At 46.2% G+C, this 17500-nt stretch overlaps 1 protein-coding gene across 1 annotated transcript in view; it reads right to left on the minus strand.

Moving 5' to 3' along the window:
- LOC105896826 (echinoderm microtubule-associated protein-like 6) overlaps positions 1-17500 on the minus strand; it is a 122469-nt gene that overhangs the window by 94877 nt on the left and 10092 nt on the right. Inside the window, exons 2-11 of the mRNA XM_031562298.2 lie at positions 12937-13096; positions 12207-12305; positions 10032-10100; positions 8578-8763; positions 6681-6816; positions 2447-2648; positions 2015-2152; positions 1273-1529; positions 803-1012; positions 86-253 (exon numbers count right to left, since the gene is read on the minus strand). Coding sequence (XP_031418158.1) covers positions 86-253; positions 803-1012; positions 1273-1529; positions 2015-2152; positions 2447-2648; positions 6681-6816; positions 8578-8763; positions 10032-10100; positions 12207-12305; positions 12937-13096 — 1625 coding nt within the window. The remainder of the gene's footprint in view (positions 1-85; positions 254-802; positions 1013-1272; positions 1530-2014; positions 2153-2446; positions 2649-6680; positions 6817-8577; positions 8764-10031; positions 10101-12206; positions 12306-12936; positions 13097-17500) is intronic.

Below are 17500 nucleotides of genomic sequence, written 5' to 3' on the forward strand. Positions count from 1 at the left end.
GGGCTGCATGACAATCATAGCTTGGATCTTAAGTTGTTTGTATGTTGATTACATTGTTTGTTTGTTTGTTTGTTTGCTTGTTCACCTTGCAGGAGGGGTTCCAGGACCCCGTTCATGACGCCCTCGGGGAGAAAGCGCCACTGGAACACGGAGTGGTCCGCCCCGCCCGTGCTCACCACCCACTGTAGGTCATGTGACCAGCGCACGTTGGTCACGTGTGCAGAGTGTCCAATGTACTTCTTGAATTTGGCCGCTGCAAGCAAACAGGGAGTGGTCATTACATTCAATAAAGTTAATGTCAACAATGGCCAATGGCCTTGAGGAAGTTACTGTATAGAATGCTGTACTTCATGGGTTAGTAAGTAAGAATACTGTATAGAATACTATATGCTATACTATATAGATGTAAGAGCACTGTATTTCATGGGTTAGTCATGTTAACTAATGTATGTACAGAATAATTAATTAGTGAACAACAACAAACTATGAATTCCTGAGTATAATTGGTTATTGGTTATTGATTATTGCAATTGAGGTTTACGGTTTGTTCATTTTAACTCATGCATCAACGAACGTTCATTAACTGATCTGGCATATAAACCATTAACTATAATATGAATACATACATCCATAATAATACATTAACAAAAAATTGCATTATCTGTAATACAAACAACTACTGGAGTGCTCAGAAAGAGACAAGTAAAAAACACATACATGAATAAATGGTAGGTGTATTAAAGGTATTAAATATCATCCAACTATAAGTCATAGCACTAAAACCCCCTGGCTCCTCTCTGACCTTTCTTAAGGCAGGGGAATCTGAAGAGTTTGACCAGGCCGAAGTCATCCCCGGTGACCAGAACCGCGCTGCTGTAGTTGGCGTCCACGGAGTTGATGTCGTTGACGGTGGAGTACTTCGGCCAAATGCCGTTCACCTCCTGGCCGAGGACACATGTCCACGTCATCCAGTGGATTCCTTTGGTTTCCTCTTTGGGCAGGAACTTCCCAGCTATGGGGCACAAACCAAGAGGAACGTCAAAAATTGTCCAGCCCCCAGCATACATTTAAACCGAAATAAAATATATATATATATTTTAAAATAAGTTAATTTCTAAAATACATTTCCCCACAGGGAACTGAGTTGTTACAGTTCACCTTTTTCTTGCCACAAAAATAGCCATAGCTGCTGACATGCAGGGCATTAAGACTAAATAACCTATCTACTTCCCTACCCACAGGGGGCGATAGTGAGTCAGGATTTATTATCACCTGGCATCCTGTAGAAGAGTCTCTCCCCGGCGCCGTCGTTGGTCTGCAGGAAGCGGCTGTCCACGGACCAGTCCAGGTGGGTGATGAAGCAGGACGACTTGTTGCACTCTCCCACCTTCTTGTAGCGCTGCCCCACGGCGTAGATGTCCACCAGGCCGTCGTTGGAGCCCACCGCCAGGTAGGAGCCGTCGGGCGAGAACTTGAGCTCGTGGATCACCTCCTTGCGGTCCTTGATGTGGACCACCTCGGTCATGTCCCTGTTGAGGAGGAGGTCCAGAACGGAGGAAAGAGGGTAAGGGGAGTAAGGAGCACTGTGAGTCACTTTATTTTAGCCACCAGCATTTGTTTGGGCCAAAAAATAAGCATGCCAGTAACAAACAAATAAAAACAAATGCAGAGCAACAAAAACAATAAAATAAACAAACAAATACAAACCAATGGTCTGGGAAGCTCAAACTAAAAGTAGTTGTGGATCCAGATGAACAAAGCAGGCACCTAAACTCTACCTAGACAAATGATGCTAACAGTGTTTCTATTGCGACACTATATCTGCAACAGTCAATATAAACATATCCATGCTGAGCAAAATGAACATAGTCACATCACAATTGAAAATAACACAGACGCAATTTTAAACCAGATTTGAAGTCATGGTTTGAAGTAACAGTGTGCCATCTTGAGTGATTAATACTTACTTGTATAATACATATAAACACAAAAAAAGAAATCAATTTCACCCCACCTTACTCGAAGCACAGTGAAGGAGCCATCCTTCATTCCCAGGGCGAGCTGTGAGCCGTCATTGTTGAAGGAGACACTGCGCACGGCCTCCTCCATGTTGCAGCGGGCGATTAACGTGTGGTCTGATAGGCTCCACAGCCTTCAGGAACAAACAAACCAGATGATGGAAAAAAATGGAAGACATTTTAATCATTTTCAATGATTTTTCTTTGTAGTATTGCATCTTTTCAAAAGACCTCAGTGTCTGACTGTGAATCTATCTGGATAATCCTGGCATGCCCCAGAGTTCAGCACTGAGACCCTACACAGGTTATTCAACAGACTTCTATTGAACACAACAGACTTTATCTAACACTAACTGTAACATTTCTGAGTACCACAGAAGCCAGAAATCCATTTTGATTTAAAAAAATGCTCTTTTGAGAGTACCCACCTGACGGAGCGGTCGTCGCTACCGGTGACAGCCAGTGGCTGCTTGGGGTGGATGTCCAGTGCCCAGAGCTCGCCCTCGCTGTGGCCCTGCATGAGGAGCAGGGGCTTGTCCCGGTCCCGCACCATCACCTCGAAGATCTCACTGTCCTGGGTGCCGGCCAGGATACGGTCCGCCTTCCAACACACACTACGGATCGAAAGGCCTGCAGAGAAAGAGAGAAAGAAAGAGAGAGATAGAGATAGAAATAGAGGGAGAGGGAGAGAGAGGGAGAGAGAGAGAGAGAGAGAGAGAGAGAGAGGGATGTTCTGAGGTTTAAAACACTAGCTTACTGAACCAGTATTCAGACATTTACATTAGAGTATCCTTACAACACATTATACATTAGAGTATAGACATATAGACATAGACATAGGAGAGGAGATGAGAGGAGAGAGGAGGAGAAGAGAGGAAGGAGAGGAGGAGAAGAGAGGAGAGGAAGAATGAGAGAGAGAGCCAGTGAAAGAGTGAGAGACTGAGAGAGATATTATGGCTCTCTCTTCTAAATAACACGAGAGAGTGGTGTTGCAGAGAGTAAAACTGGTATGCTCTGTGTGTACTGAGGAGTTGATAAATGTTAGGCATCACTGCTCATGTAAGGCTGGGGAAAGAAAACAGGAGAGAATGTACACGGAGAAAAACAGTCTGACATGAGGACAAGGCAAGGGAGAGGTAAGAGACTGAGAGTAAGAGGAGCAAAAAGAGATACAAAGCAAAGACGAGTAGAAGGTAGAGACAGGACAAGACAGAGTGAGAGAGAGAGACGGAGAGAGGGAGAGAGGGAGAGGACAAGACAGAGAGAGAGATGGAGAGTGGGAGAGAGGAGGGAGAGAGAGAGAGAGAGATGGGGGAGAGAGGGAGAGAGAGAATGAGAGAAAGAGGGAAAGAGAGAGGGAGAGAGGGAGAGAGAGTCCAGAGAAGCGCAAAATACTGAGAGGAAGGGATGCAGGGGAACAGAAGGAGGGAAGCTGAAGCGTGCAAAAATGTGCAAATGGCTTTCTGAGACCAATGACACCAAGCATGAACCTAATTAGTAACATGCCAAGCCTCAGTGGACACCCTGGACAGCTTTGCAGAGGGATATAACATTAACACAGTTTGTTTTAAACAAGAAAATGTTTGCGTCATTCTTTGGCATGCTTTTGCATTTGAGTAATTCTCATTTTTCCATCACTGGTTGAGCTGGCGATAGCAAAACAGGGAATTAAAAAAAAACTGTCTTGAGTCATTTACATTTAGCAGACGCTTTTATCCAAAGCGACTTACAAGGATGTATACACATTTTACATTTACACTGATGGCACACTGCACATCAGGAGCATTTAGGGGTTCAGTGTCTTGCTCAAGGACGCTTCGACAGGGAATCGAACTAGCAACCTTCTGATTACCTTCTGATTACTAAACGACTTCTCTCCCTCCTGTACCACTCCTTGAGTCTTGAAAGGCTCAAAAGTCTGGCCAAAACTCTGCAGTAATGACACAGCATTGGCACAGCGTTCTGTTCCTGCATTCACCACAACAATCTAATGCAAGGCGGGGGGACCCCTGAGCTAAAATCATAACACAACAACAGACATTTTTCACACAAAATGGAAGCCGACGAATCAGAAACCAAGCGGAGGCTTCCTTTGTCGAACCAAGCGGTAACTCTGACGCTAATCTCGACATTAGCTATATATCAGCGGCACACCTGCTCCCGCAGCTTGCAGGGATTAATGGAATTATTAATGCTGTGTTCGCTATCTGCAGGACACACACTGACTTTAATATCTGTGCGCTGTTGGGCTGAAACGCCGACTCACTGGGCTTGGTCTCGGTCGCCAGCTGTCCCTGTGTTTTAGGGACGCTCCCTATATGCTGCTAAAAGGGAGGACATGGACACGTTAGGTCGAGGCAGAGTATTTGCAGTTCGCAAATGTGTTGGATGTGTTGTTCATGCAATTAAACCAGCCCTGCTGTTCGCCATCGCCGCTGTGCAGCTCTGACACCAGCAAGCCTGCAAGAATGAGACTCTAATGAGGATCTATGGATGTGAGAGAGAGAGAGAGAGAAAGAGAGAGAGAGAGGGAGAGAGAGAGAGAGAGGGAGAGAGAGAGAGAGAGCAGGATGTTAGTGTGGAGATGGAGAAAGAGAAAAAAAGATAGAGAGAGAGAGGGAGAGAGAAAGAATATGTGTGTGAATGTAAGTGTGTATGTAGTACATGTGTGTATATTTTTGTGTCGTTTTGGGACAAACGGTGACAAATGCAGCAGCATATAAAAAAATAAAAAAATGCAAATGGCATCCTCAACAGCTTCAAAGCCAGGCTGAGAAGAGAGAGGCGGAGTGGGAACGCTGAGCTGCTTAACCATCATCCACATCCTTTCAAAAACAGGGGAGGAAAATACCCGTATTTCGCAACCCAACTTTCACAGTTTAGTTTTACTTGCCTGGAAAACATGGGAGAAATGATTAAACTACTATCAGTTTTACTGTGGATTTAAGGCTCTTGGCTTTCTATTTCTGTGGTTTCGAGGGGCTGAGACATACACAAAGGCAGTCAGCGAAACAAAGAGACACAGAGAACAGGATGTCCAAAAGAGAGTGAGAGGAGAGGAGAGGAGAGGGAGGAGACGGAGGGGAGGGAGGAGAGAGGAGGGAGGGCGAGGAGAGGGGCGAGGGAGGGAGAGGAGAGGGAGGGGAGAGGAGGAGGGGAGGAGAGGGGAGGAGAGGGAGGGGGAGGAGAGGATGCCCTTAGACGCGTGTCTAAGGGGGTCCCTCCATTTCCCCACCCTCAGACAGGCCTGGTGCACCAGGGGGAGTGTAGCCGGGCTTTGTCCTCTGGAGCTCTAAGTATCAGACAGGGGATAGAGGAGAGGCAGGGGCGAGGAAGCCGAGAGGATGGAGGAGAGGAGAGGAGAGTGACAGGGAGAAGAGGAGATGAGGAGAGGACCGGGAAGAGAGGAAGAGGAGAGGACAGGAGAAGAGAGGAGAGGAGAGGAGAGAAGAGGACCAGGAGTAAGAGAGGATTAGTAGAGGAGAGGGGAGTGACAGCGGAAAGGGAGAGGAAGAGAGAGAGGACAGGAGAGGAGAGGAAGAGTGAGGAGGAGGAGAGGAGAGTGACAGGAGAGGAGAGGAGAGTGACAGGAGAAGAGAGGAGAGGAGAGGACCGGGAAGAGAGGAGAGGAGAGGACAGGAGAAGAGAGGAGAGGAGAGGAGAGTGACAGGAGAGGAGAGGAGAGTGACAGGAGAAGAGAGGAGAGGAGAGGAGAGTGACAGGAGAGGAGAGGAGAGGAGAGGAGAGTGACAGGAGAGGAGAGGAGAGTGACAGGAGAGGAGAGGAGAGGAGAGGAGAGGGAAAGGAGAGGAGAGGAGAGGAGAGAGACAGGAGAGGAGAGGAGAGTGACAGGAGAGGAGAGGAGAGGAGAGGAGAGTGACAGGAGAGGAGAGGAGAGTGACAGGAGAGGAGAGGAGAGAAGAGGACAGGAGAAGAGAGGAGAGGAGAGGAGAGTGACAGGAGAGGAGAGGAGAGGAGAGGAGAGTGACAGGAGAGGAGAGGAGAGTGACAGGAGAGGAGAGGAGAGAAGAGGACAGGAGAGGAGAGGAGAGGAGAGGAGAGTGACAGGAGAGGAGAGAGACAGGAGAAGAGAGGAGAGAAGAGGACAGGAGAAGAGAGGAGAGGAGAGGAGAGTGACAGGAGAGGAGAGGAGAGGAGAGGAGAGGGGAGGAGAGGGGAGATCAACAGATATCCTCTTAGAAAGGCTATTTTCCTAGTAACAATCAAGAGACCTGCTTGCTGGATTTGCCATAGGTCTTTTAAATGTGTAGCCCTACACAAGCTGAAGAAGGCTGCAGGATGGAGACACCATCAAGACAGACACAAAAACACACAAAGAACAGCACTATATGCCTTTTGTCCTTGGTGTGATATTGTGCAGCCAATATCATAAGTGTATTAGATTTGTAACTCTCAGAAGCCAATTATGGGCACTCAAAATCAGTTTTGTGGTTAAGCTGTGGTTAAAATCATTTAAAAATACACTCTTTCCCTCTCTCTCTCTCTCAAACACACAGTCACACACAAGCAGAGTGAGAGAGAGACAGAGAGAGAGAGAGAAAGAGAGCGAGAGAGAGAACAAGAGAGACACACACACACACAGAGGAAAGACACATTGCCATCGTCATGACAACTGTGCACCCGGTGTGATGCGTGCGCTACCTTTGTAGCCCTGCTCGGTCTCTCGGAGGTCGATCTTGGTGATGGGCTTGAAGTCTCCGTCCCAGAGTCGAATGCAGCCATCCCTGCCCCCAGTGGCAAACCCCTCCTCACACGCGTGCATGCTGAAGATCCCCGCCTAGAGGAGGAGAGCACATACACATATGAGAGAGGGAAAGAAAGACAACGAAAGAAAGACAGAGGTATGGAAAGATATGGAAAATGGAGGCAGAGAGAAAGAGAGAGAGAGGGAGGAAGAGTGAGAGAAGGAAGCCTTCCTCACACAGATGCATGCTGAAGATCCCCACCTGTAGGATAGCATATGCTGATGAGATGAAAAAGAAAAACAGAAAGAAAGAGAAACAAAGAGTGCGAGAGACAGATATGAAGAAAGAGGGACATAGAGAGAGTGGGAGAGAGAGACAGAGACAGACAGAAAGAAAGAGAAAGAAAAGAGTGCGAGAGACAGATATGAAGAGTGGGAGAGGGAGACAGAGACAGACTGAAAGACAGAAAGAGCGTGGGAACTGAGATCTCTATTCATGTAATCGTAGTCAGTGGGATATTATATAGAAATATAGAATTATATAGATATATTATATAGAAATAGATATGGGAAATTAAGACAGGGGCAGAGGGAGAGAGATGAAAAGAGAGATTTAAAGAATAGTGAGAATGGATTGAGATTTTTTGTTCAGGTTATAAAAAGAGGAATATAATGGCTGTCTGTAATTTTGAGAGACAGAGAGAGAGAGAGAGAGAGAGAGGGAGAGAGAGAGAGAGACATGGATGGGGAGAGAGGAAGAGAGAGAGAGAGAGAGAGAGAGAGAGAGAGAGAGAGATGAACAGCAGAGGCAATAACAAAAAGAGATCTGAGGAAGATGAAAGACAGGTAAGAAAAGTTGAAGCCTGCGGAGTAAAAAAACCCAAACAAAGACAAAATAACAACCCTCCCTCCGTGCACAATATGGAGACCGTGGGCTTCGCTGACAGGCACGATCAGAAACAGCACCTGAAATCTGACAACTGCACCCTGAACTGGAGATCAAAGACATCCAGCAGCCTCTGAGAGATCTCACATTCCACTGGAGACGAGTTCAGTGTGAGGAAAAAAAAGCCAACAACGAAACGTAAAGCTTTTGAAGCTGTGAGACACTGGAGAGGAAGAAACTTCCAGAACTTGGTCTAAACTACCTGCAGGAACTTAGTGAGACTGTGTGGGCACGGACCGCAGAGAGAATGTGACAATGTGACAATGTGACAAAGCAACAGCAGCGAGATGGTGTGCAGTGACTACGTATGTAGTACTGGGTGAGAGTGTAGATGTATGAGTCAAATTATTTTGCTCCTTATAACATAGATAGAGTATACAGCCAAAGCTAATTTTTCCCCCACAGCGTTTCCTATACGAGGCAGGTACTGTATGTCTATGTGAATGTACATGTACACGTTATTGTCAATCTGTCTGAGTGTTTGTTTGTGTGTGTGTGTACGTGTATATGTGTGTATAGAAGTATATAGGTACAGTATATGTGAGAGGTATATGTGTATATAGATATATTTAGGTATATGTGAGAGGTATAGAGAGAGTGTTATAATAATGTGTTGGTGTACGTGTGCGGGTGTGTGTGTGTGTGTGTGTGTGTGTGTGTGTGTGTGTGTGTGTGTGTGTGTGTGTGTGTGTGTGCGTAGGCGTATGATCCTCTGTTACAGTGATGTGTGTGTGAATGTGTGTGTGTGTGTGCACAGGCATATGATCCTCTGTTACAGTGATGTGTGTGTGTGTGTGTGTGTGTGTGTGTGTATGTGTATATGTGTGTGTGTGTGTGTGTGTGTGTGTGTGTGCACAGGCGTATGATCCTCTGTTACAGTGATGTGGGTGTGTGTGTGTGTCACTCACGCTGTGTGCTGCCTGTATGGTGCGGGCCAGGTTAAGCCCCTTCCACACGTAGATGTCGCCGTTGAGCGCCCCGGAGTAGGTGACCTCTTCTTTGGACGTGGTCACACACAGGATGGTCTGCAGGTCCCCCGTCTTCCCAAATATCCCCCGCTTGGGGGTCAGCGCGTTCCCACACAACGTCCAGAACTGAGGTGGGAAAGAGGGAAAGAGGGAAAGAGAGAAAGAGAGAAAGAGAGAGGGGCAAATATAGAAAGGGAGAGAGAGGAGGTTGACATAGAGGGAGAGAGAGAAAGAGAGCGGGAGAAAGACAGAGACGGAGATGAGGTTGAGATCAGGACAGAGAGAGAGAAGGAGGAAGAGAGGAAGAGGGCAGAGAGATGGGATGTTGAGAGAGGGAGAAAGAGAGGGAGAAAGACAGAGAGAGAGCAAGAGAAAGAGTGAGGGTGGAAAAGGAGGACAAAACATCTCAAGATCAGTGACGGAGAGACAGAGGAACAGAGATGGCAAGACAAGAGTTGGCAAGACAGGGAGATAATAAGGAACGAGGGGGAGAGAAAGAACTCAAAAATCTCTTAATCAATTTTGATTAATCAAACCGCCTTCCTGGCAGATGCCCGCAAGCCAACAGGAAAGATGAAAAGGACTGATAGCTATCTCAACATTTCCGGTAGGATTTCCTCTCTCCTCTCAGTGAGACGAAAAAAAAAAAATCAAAACTCAGCCTTTCTGTGTGTTTTTTCTCAGTGTGTGTTGTCTGCAGTTTCGTGCAGTGAAGTGCAGAGTAATCAAAATGTCAGATTCAATCATTCCCTGTCAGCCCTTGAGAGAGATGTTGTGCTTTAGCTCTGGTCTCAGCTGAGAGGGAGAGAAGATGGGGTTGGCATGAACGCTGGAAATGACTGGACAGGTGAAAAAAAAAAACGTTTATGAAAATGTCCATGAAACCTGATTTTGAAAGGACTTAATTGCATGCCAGAGTCAAAATGAATGTAGCAAAAGGGAGATTCAGAAATTCAGAAAAATATTCTTCAAAAGAGAGTTCGAAAAGCACAGTTAGAATATGTGTGTTTTGGGGGGTGGATTGTTTAGATATACATAGACAAACATAGACATAGACACATATATAGAGATGTGATGTTGAGAGAGCTGGCATAGTTACTCAAAAAAAATATGTTTTAAACATTTTAACATCCATCATCATCACCATGATCATCACTACCACCTATCACCTCCATTACATTATCTACATTGTAATAATCTTCATAATCTTCATCATCATCATCATCCTCATCATCACTATCACCACCATGAGCTTCATCTGGGAGTGAGTCAGTGGGAAGTTTCTCAGCTGTGACTCTGGAGCAGGACCAGCCAGGGCCAGAACCGGGCCAGAATCGAGCCAGAACCGGGACAGAACCGGGACAGAACCGAGCCCCAATCTCCAGTTTACTCACTTTGATATGCTTCACCCCACAGCTCACCAGTCTGTGTGGGAGGAAGGGGTCCCAGGCGATGTCAAATATCTGGAAAAGAAATAAACAAGCAATAGAGATATGATATCAATACAGCAGCATAACAATTACGGCAGTTGGAGTTGGAGGCATCAAAACAGAGTTGAGAAAAACAAAGATAATTGCTTGAGTTTACTGAGTTTACTGGTCTTTGACACCAGCTCATCTGAACACAAAAAAAAGTCTTAAGCAGGTGTCAGACTGAACAAAACAAAACAACGAAGGAAAGCTGCTCACTGCCGCAGCTCTGAGAAAAAGGAATAATTCCTGACCACGTGACAAAACTGGTAAGAGATCATTGTGAGTCCATACCAGTCTAAGGCAAGCCTCGTCATTGCTATCATCAGCACAGTAAAAGAGGGGTTGTTCAAATACACAGAATTTCTCCAAATCTAGTGTCTATGGCCAGACCCAGTAGAAATCCACCTTCACATATGAACAGTTTGTCAGATACATATATGGACCGAGAGGAAGACAGACAGACAGACAGACAGACAGACAGACAGACAGACAGACAGACACACACACACACACACACACACACACACACACACACACACACACACACACACAGAGTGTTCCCTCTTCAGTCTGGCTCTGCTCCAGCCTCGCCCTGTGGCTGCCTGCCATCTTCCTCCTCTTCCTCCTCCTCCTCTTCCTCTTCTGCTAACTCCTGCTGCTGTTGCTGTTGCTGCTGCTACCCTAGAGGGTTCAGGCCCAGAGTCCAACACGCCTCACTACACACACAGCATCCTAATGCCTCGAAAACCCCCACAGACCTCTGTGTGTGTGTGTGTGTGTGTGTGTGTGTGTGTGTGTGTGTGTGTGTGTGTGTGTGGTGCACTATGAGGGAATTTGTGGTATGTAGAATTTGTGTGTGTTTGTGTGATGTATATTTAGTACATTTGCGCATATATATGTGTTGCTTTATGCATGAACATGGTAAGTATGTCTATCCCCTTGTGTCCATTTTGATGTGTGTGTGTGTGTGTGTGTGTATGTGTATGTATGTATGTATGCATGTATGTACAGTAAGTGTGTCTGTATGTATGTAAGTGTGTAGGCTATGTGTGTGTCTATGAATGCATGTATGTGTGTGCATAAGGTTAAAAGTGAACTTCCATGCTCAGTTAACTTTCACCTGACTTATGGATGCTGACATGTGTCCATGTATGTATGTGTGTGTGTGTGTGTGTGTGTCCGTATGTGACGTATGTGTCCATGTATGTATGTGCCTTTCCATGTCTGAATACGTGTATCGGTGTGTGCTGGACCGTGAAAAACCTGTTCGGTGCATTTACCTTACATTTTTGCATGGCAGGCTCTCTCAATTGACCCAGCATGAGTGCGGCTCAACACACAATTCCCTGAACCCCTAGCTGTTTCCGTCCACCTCTGGGTCATAGCAGCACCGTTTGAACCTCAAGTCCATTTCCAGAACAGAACGCTCGCGCTCGCCACAGTGCAGTGATAACTCTCAGAGGAAAAAACCTCTCTCTCCCTCTCTCTCTCTCTCTCTCTCTCTCTCTCTCTCTGTCTCACTCTCTCTCTGTCTCACTCTCTCTCTGTCTGTCTAAGTCTGTTTGTCTGTCTCTCTCTCTCTCTGTCTGTCTCTCTCTCTCTCTCTGTCTCACACTCTCTCTCTGTCTCAAACACTCTCTGTCTCACTCTCTCTCTGTCTGTCTCTCAATCTGTCTGTTTGTCTCTCTCTCTCTCTCTCTCTCTCTCTCTCTCTCTCCATTCTTCTGCACCAGAGTTTCCCCCCCTTACAGGCTTTACTTGAGAAGACCATCTTCTGAATCCCTTGTGACTCACCACCCCAAGTGCTCCATGTGTACATTTCTGCATTGAGTTATAGGCTTGATCTGGGCCAGAGTTGGGCCAGAGTTGGGCCAGAGTTGGGCCAGAGTTGGGCCAGAGTTTTCTCCTGTTTTTGGGGTTAAGGTTGGTGTTTTTGGGGCGCTCTCTAATGTCCCTGAACAAAGGCACTTAAAGTACCTCCACTGGTGTGTCACCATCATTGCTCTTCAGTAAATGTCCACGTCAAACCACGGAGCTGGCCACTGCACGTCCCATAAGCATGACTGTATGGGGGGAGTGTCATGTGACTGTGCTTACCCTATCAGAGTGGCCGGTTGCTGTGGCCAATACCCTTCCTCTCTTCCAGTCCCACACGCACACCGTGTTTTTGGCGTCCAGGCCCACAGAGGCTAATCGCTGTGGAGAGAGAGAGAGAGAGAGGGAGAGGGAGAGGGAGAGGGAGAGGGAGAGGGAGAGGGAGAGGGAAAGGGAACACAATATACATAAAATATACAATGCACCCTTATACATCAACATACTGTTTTACATGTATGATGTGAATCACATTGGTGTACATATCTGATATCGGAATAATATTCTCTTGCATGTATGATATTGAAATAATACTGCCATATGTGTATAATCCTCAGATAGGATGTACATATTATCATACATGATGCAGTGCTTGTGGTCTCCAGTGGCAAAACTGAGATATCTGGGAAGAATTAGGTTAAAAGCCCAAAGCTGAAATACAGTGAGACAGTCCCTCCACGATTTAGCGATGTTGCATTTTCTCATTTCCTGCAATTGTTACCTCTTATTACCGCAGTATTTTTTACGAAAAAAATGGCATGGAATCTCTGCATTATTTGTGATTGATTTTATTTAACTCAAACTCACTGCAAATTTTGAGAATTATTGCAGCAAATTCAGTCACAATCCCAACAAACCCTCGCAAGATCCTGGAAAACTGGTGGGAAGTGAACTTAGAACTTAGTGTTCTTCCAACTCGACAGTTCTCCATCCAGTGTGGAACTTTGTGTCTCACCTGTCCATCAGCGTCGAAGGCTAGGCAGGCCACGCCGTGTGTGTGGACGTCCCTGAGGATGGAGACGGTCTGAAGGGCGTAGGAGTCCCACACGCAGATGTAGGGGTCCTTCCCCACCTGCCCCGTGGCCACCTGGATCTTGTCAGGGTGCAGAGCCAGACTACAGAGAACACAAAGGGAGCACAGGGTTGGAATCATTCGTTATTATTTTATATTATATTCTATATTGTTATAATTATGTTATTACATTATATTGTCGTCATTATTATTTGACATCATATTCTATATCATCGTTATTATTTCACATCATCTTCTACATCATCGTTATTATTTCACATCATCTTCTTCGTCATCGTTATTATTTGACATCATCTTCTTCATCATCGTTATTATTTGACATAATCTTCTACATCATCGTTATTATTTGACATTATCTTCTACATTTGGTTGTTTGTAATGGTGTATAGGACTGCTTGGGCTTCTAAATTGGCGATGAAGGTTATACAGCCTTACCCCATCCGCTGACCAAACTATGAATGCAGCTCAACATAAAAAGCCAGCTTCTATCACTTTCTTACACCACTCTTTCTCATACCACACACCTTAATCTGTTTTCTCATACCACACCTTAATCTGTCTCCTCATACCACACACCTTAATCTGTTTCCTCATACCACACACCTTAATCTGTTTTCTCATACCACACACCTTAATCTGTTTTCTCATACCACACACCTTAATCTGTCTCCTCATAGCACACACCTTAATCTGTCTCCTCATACCACACACCTTAATCTGTCTCCTCATACCACACACCTTAATCTGTTTCCTCATACCACACACCTTAATCTGTCTCCTCATAGCACACACCTTAATCTGTCTCCTCATACCACACACCTTAATCTGTCTCCTCATACCACACACCTTAATCTGTCTCCTCATACCACACACCTTAATCTGTCTCATACCACACACCTTAATCTGTTTTCTCATACCACACACCTTAATCTGTTTTCTCCATGAGCTTCCTCATGTTCCCCTGTCACGGCTTGCCACCCTGAGCTCTCCAGAGAGACCAGGCTCGGTGCCCTACGGCTCACTGACTCATTCACTCTCCACGGGCAAGATAGGGGCAAGCTCCCGGGCACCCGTGTCACAACAGAGCCGGTTCTATAAGCGCCGGCTACTAAGAACTCCGGGAACGGATCGCACCCAAGCGTGGTGCGGATCTGGTGAAGAGTCAGTATGGCATCAGGGATAATCCCTGATTTGATGGGTGTCTGCTGTTAAGCTTAAAATGAGGTTTTAGAGAGGCGAGCACGAGCAGGCAAGCAGTGTGGTGTGGTGGGACAAGTCTTCCTTCTGAATACAGTGTTTAATGGAGAAGATCCCCAACGTCAGATAGGGCACTTGCCAAGAGCACTGGGTAAGCCAGGACCACCACTGTCTGAGTTATGAGGGTAGAGAAGAGAGTATACTGAGATGGGTAGAGGAGAGAGTACTCTGAGATGTGCCACTTTTTAAGGCGGCCAGTCTTTGTCTCCTGCTGCCTACTTTCATGCCTGAAGTTTAAATTTAATTTCACCCATGTAAGTTATGCTTACTTAGTTAGCTGTAGTGTTTTTTGGAGTTTTTCAATGCTGATACTGCAGCTTTTGTGACGGCACACTTGTTGATAGCATCCGGTCCTACATAATCCCCCATAAAAAGGATTTCATTGTTCATTATAGTGCGCTATGGATTTTTTCACAAGGTACTTATTCAGGTACTTGCTAAATGACAAATCCTTCCTTGACGGGTCTGGATATAATTTGGGTAAACTGCTATAATCCGTCATTTTATAAAATATGTGTAATCATTCACGTTCATATTAAAAAATCAATCTAATCCCTGTGTCCATTGACCATATAATCGAAATGTTTAAATTGAATGACTCATCACTCAGGTGTCTGACACAGGCAGCAACAGCCTTGGCAGGACAGAAGCAGACATAACATGATCCTGCTTAAATTAGCAGGCGGATCGAGAATCCGACGTTCTAGAGTTTTCTGTGGAAAGGTCAGGAAGGATTAACCGTGGAAGGGATTGCCCTGACCACTGCTCTCTGTCTTAATGGTGGTGGAGGATGTAGTGTGTGTGTGTGTGTGTGTGTGTGTGTGAGAGAGGGTATGCATTTGGATGCTGGATATAGATATTGTTTGACAAAGGCAAATATTTTGCTGATTGCTACAAGCATTGTGTCTTGTGTCAATGCTGACTGCACGTGCGAACACACACACACACACACACACACACACACACACACACACACTCACACACACTTTCAAATCCGACCTGTTCTCCTCACTTCACACTATTTCCCTGCTCACTTTTGCTGCCTCCACAGCTTTGCAGCAGACACACATCAGATCAGGGATTATCCCTCACAGTAGCTGACAGCCGACCTGAGACAGACCTGAGCCAGACCTGAGCCAGACCTGAGACATATCTGAGCCAGACCTGAGCCAGACCTGAGACATATCTGAGCCAGACCTGAGCCATATCTGAGCCAGACCTGAGCCAGACCTGAGGCGAATCTGAGACGTATCTGAGCCGTATCTGCTCCACCGTCTGTGTGCTCTGCTCTCCTCTCCCTTCTGTGCTGTTCAGCGGAAATGTGTGAAATTCACAGAAAAGCCGCCCATCACTCCCCCCCCCCCCCCCCCTCTCCTCTCCCCTCCCCCTCCTCTCCTCTGGCAAGTTACTCAGCGACTCAGCAAACCTGCGATTAGTGTTCCTCAGGGGGGCTGTCTTTTTCCTTCCTTCCTCTCTCTTCCTGCCTCCTGTTCCCTCTCTCTCTCTCTCTCTCTCTCTCTCTCTCTCTCTCTCTCACTATTTCTCTCTCTGTCTGTCGCTCATATGAGTGCTTAAAAGTTCTCCTAGAGGAGAGTCGATGCGGGTATCAACAGCATCCACACACAAACAGCGGATCAAAGGAGGCAGGGTGCTGGAGAAAGAGAGAGAGACAGATGACTGATAGAAAAGAAAGAGAGATGGAGGGAGTGAGAGAGATAGAGACAGAGGGGCAGCAGGAGAGGAGAGGAGAGGAGAGGAGAGAGAGCCTAAAGTACCCATCATGTCATCCTGTTAGTAAGCCTCTAGTTTACTCATACTGCACCGCTGTAATAAGTGGGTCTCAGCACCACTATAGCCACATTTACCCAAAGCATTACATGCAAGACAAGAGAGAAAAGGGAGACAGTGTGAGTGTGTGTGTGTCTGTGTTAGAGAGAGAGCGAGAGAGTGTGTGTGTGTGTGTGTGTGCTGCTTCTGGGGGTATCCTCACCATATGTTTTCTGTGAAGTGCCTTGAGACAAAGCCCACAGTTAAGAGTGCTATGTAAATAAAATTGAGTTAAAGTGAATTGAACATGGGTGAGTGTGCTTAAGTGTGTGTGCGTGTGTGTGTGTGTGTGTGTGTGTGTGTGTGTGTGTGTGTCTGTGTGTGTGTGTGTGTGTGTGTGTGTGTGTGTGTGTGTCTATGTATCTGTTTGTCTGTCTGTGTTTGTGTGTGTATATGGGGGTGTGTGAGGGTAGAATGGGGAGACCATGTATGTCCGAAAAGGACTACAAGCAACCATGCATAAATATATGAGTATATATGTGTGTGTGTGTGTGTGTGTGTGTGTGTGTGTGTGCCCGTGTGTGTGTGTGTGTGTGTGTGTGTGTGTGTGTGTGTGTCTATGTATCTGTTTGTCTGTCTGTGTTTGTGTGTGTGTGTGCCCGTGTGTGTGTGTGGAGGGTGTCCTAGAGCCTAAATATTCATATACATATATGAAAGAGAGAGTTTCTGTGTCCGTGTGTGTGTCCGTGTGTACACAAATGATTGTGTGTGTGTCTATGTGTGTACACAAGTGGTTGTGTGTGAGTGTGTGTGAGTGTGTGTGTGTGTGGGGGGGGGGGGGCTGTTGCTACAGATGGATGTAGACGTGCACAGAAAATAGAAAATGCTGATCGTGGTAAAATGTTGACTTTGCTATAAATGACATTGAGGGTGTGCATGGCCTGATTGCTGATGTGTTTGTTTCCTCTGGCTGGCTGACGGGTTGATGTTGTGTTGTGCTGTGTTGTGTTGTGCTGTGTTGTGTTGTGTTGTGTTGTGTTGTGCTGTGTTGTGCTGTGTTGTGTTGTGCTGTGCTGTGTTGCGTTGCGCTGTGTTGTGTTGTGCTGTGCCGTGTTGTGTTGTGTTGTGCTGTGTTGTGCTGTGCTGTGTTGTGCTGTGTTGTGCTGTGTTGTGCTGTGTTGTGTTGTGTTGTGCTGTGTTGTGCTGTGTTGTGCTGTGCTGTGTTGTGCCGTGCTGTGTTGTGTTGTGCTGTGTTGTGCTGTGTTGTGCCGTGCTGTGTTGTGTTGTGTTGTGCTGTGTTGTGCTGTGTTGTGCTGTGTTGTGTTGTGTTGTGCTGTGTTGTGCTGTGCTGTGTTGTGCCGTGCTGTGTTGTGTTGTGTTGTGTTGTGTTGAGGGCAGGAAATACTACAGAGGTTGTGTGTCTGGATACTCAGTAAAGCTACATTGAGCATATCTTTGTGTT

This window comes from Clupea harengus, chromosome 24 (genome assembly GCF_900700415.2).
Source record: "Clupea harengus chromosome 24, Ch_v2.0.2, whole genome shotgun sequence".
NCBI lineage: Eukaryota > Metazoa > Chordata > Actinopteri > Clupeiformes > Clupeidae > Clupea > Clupea harengus.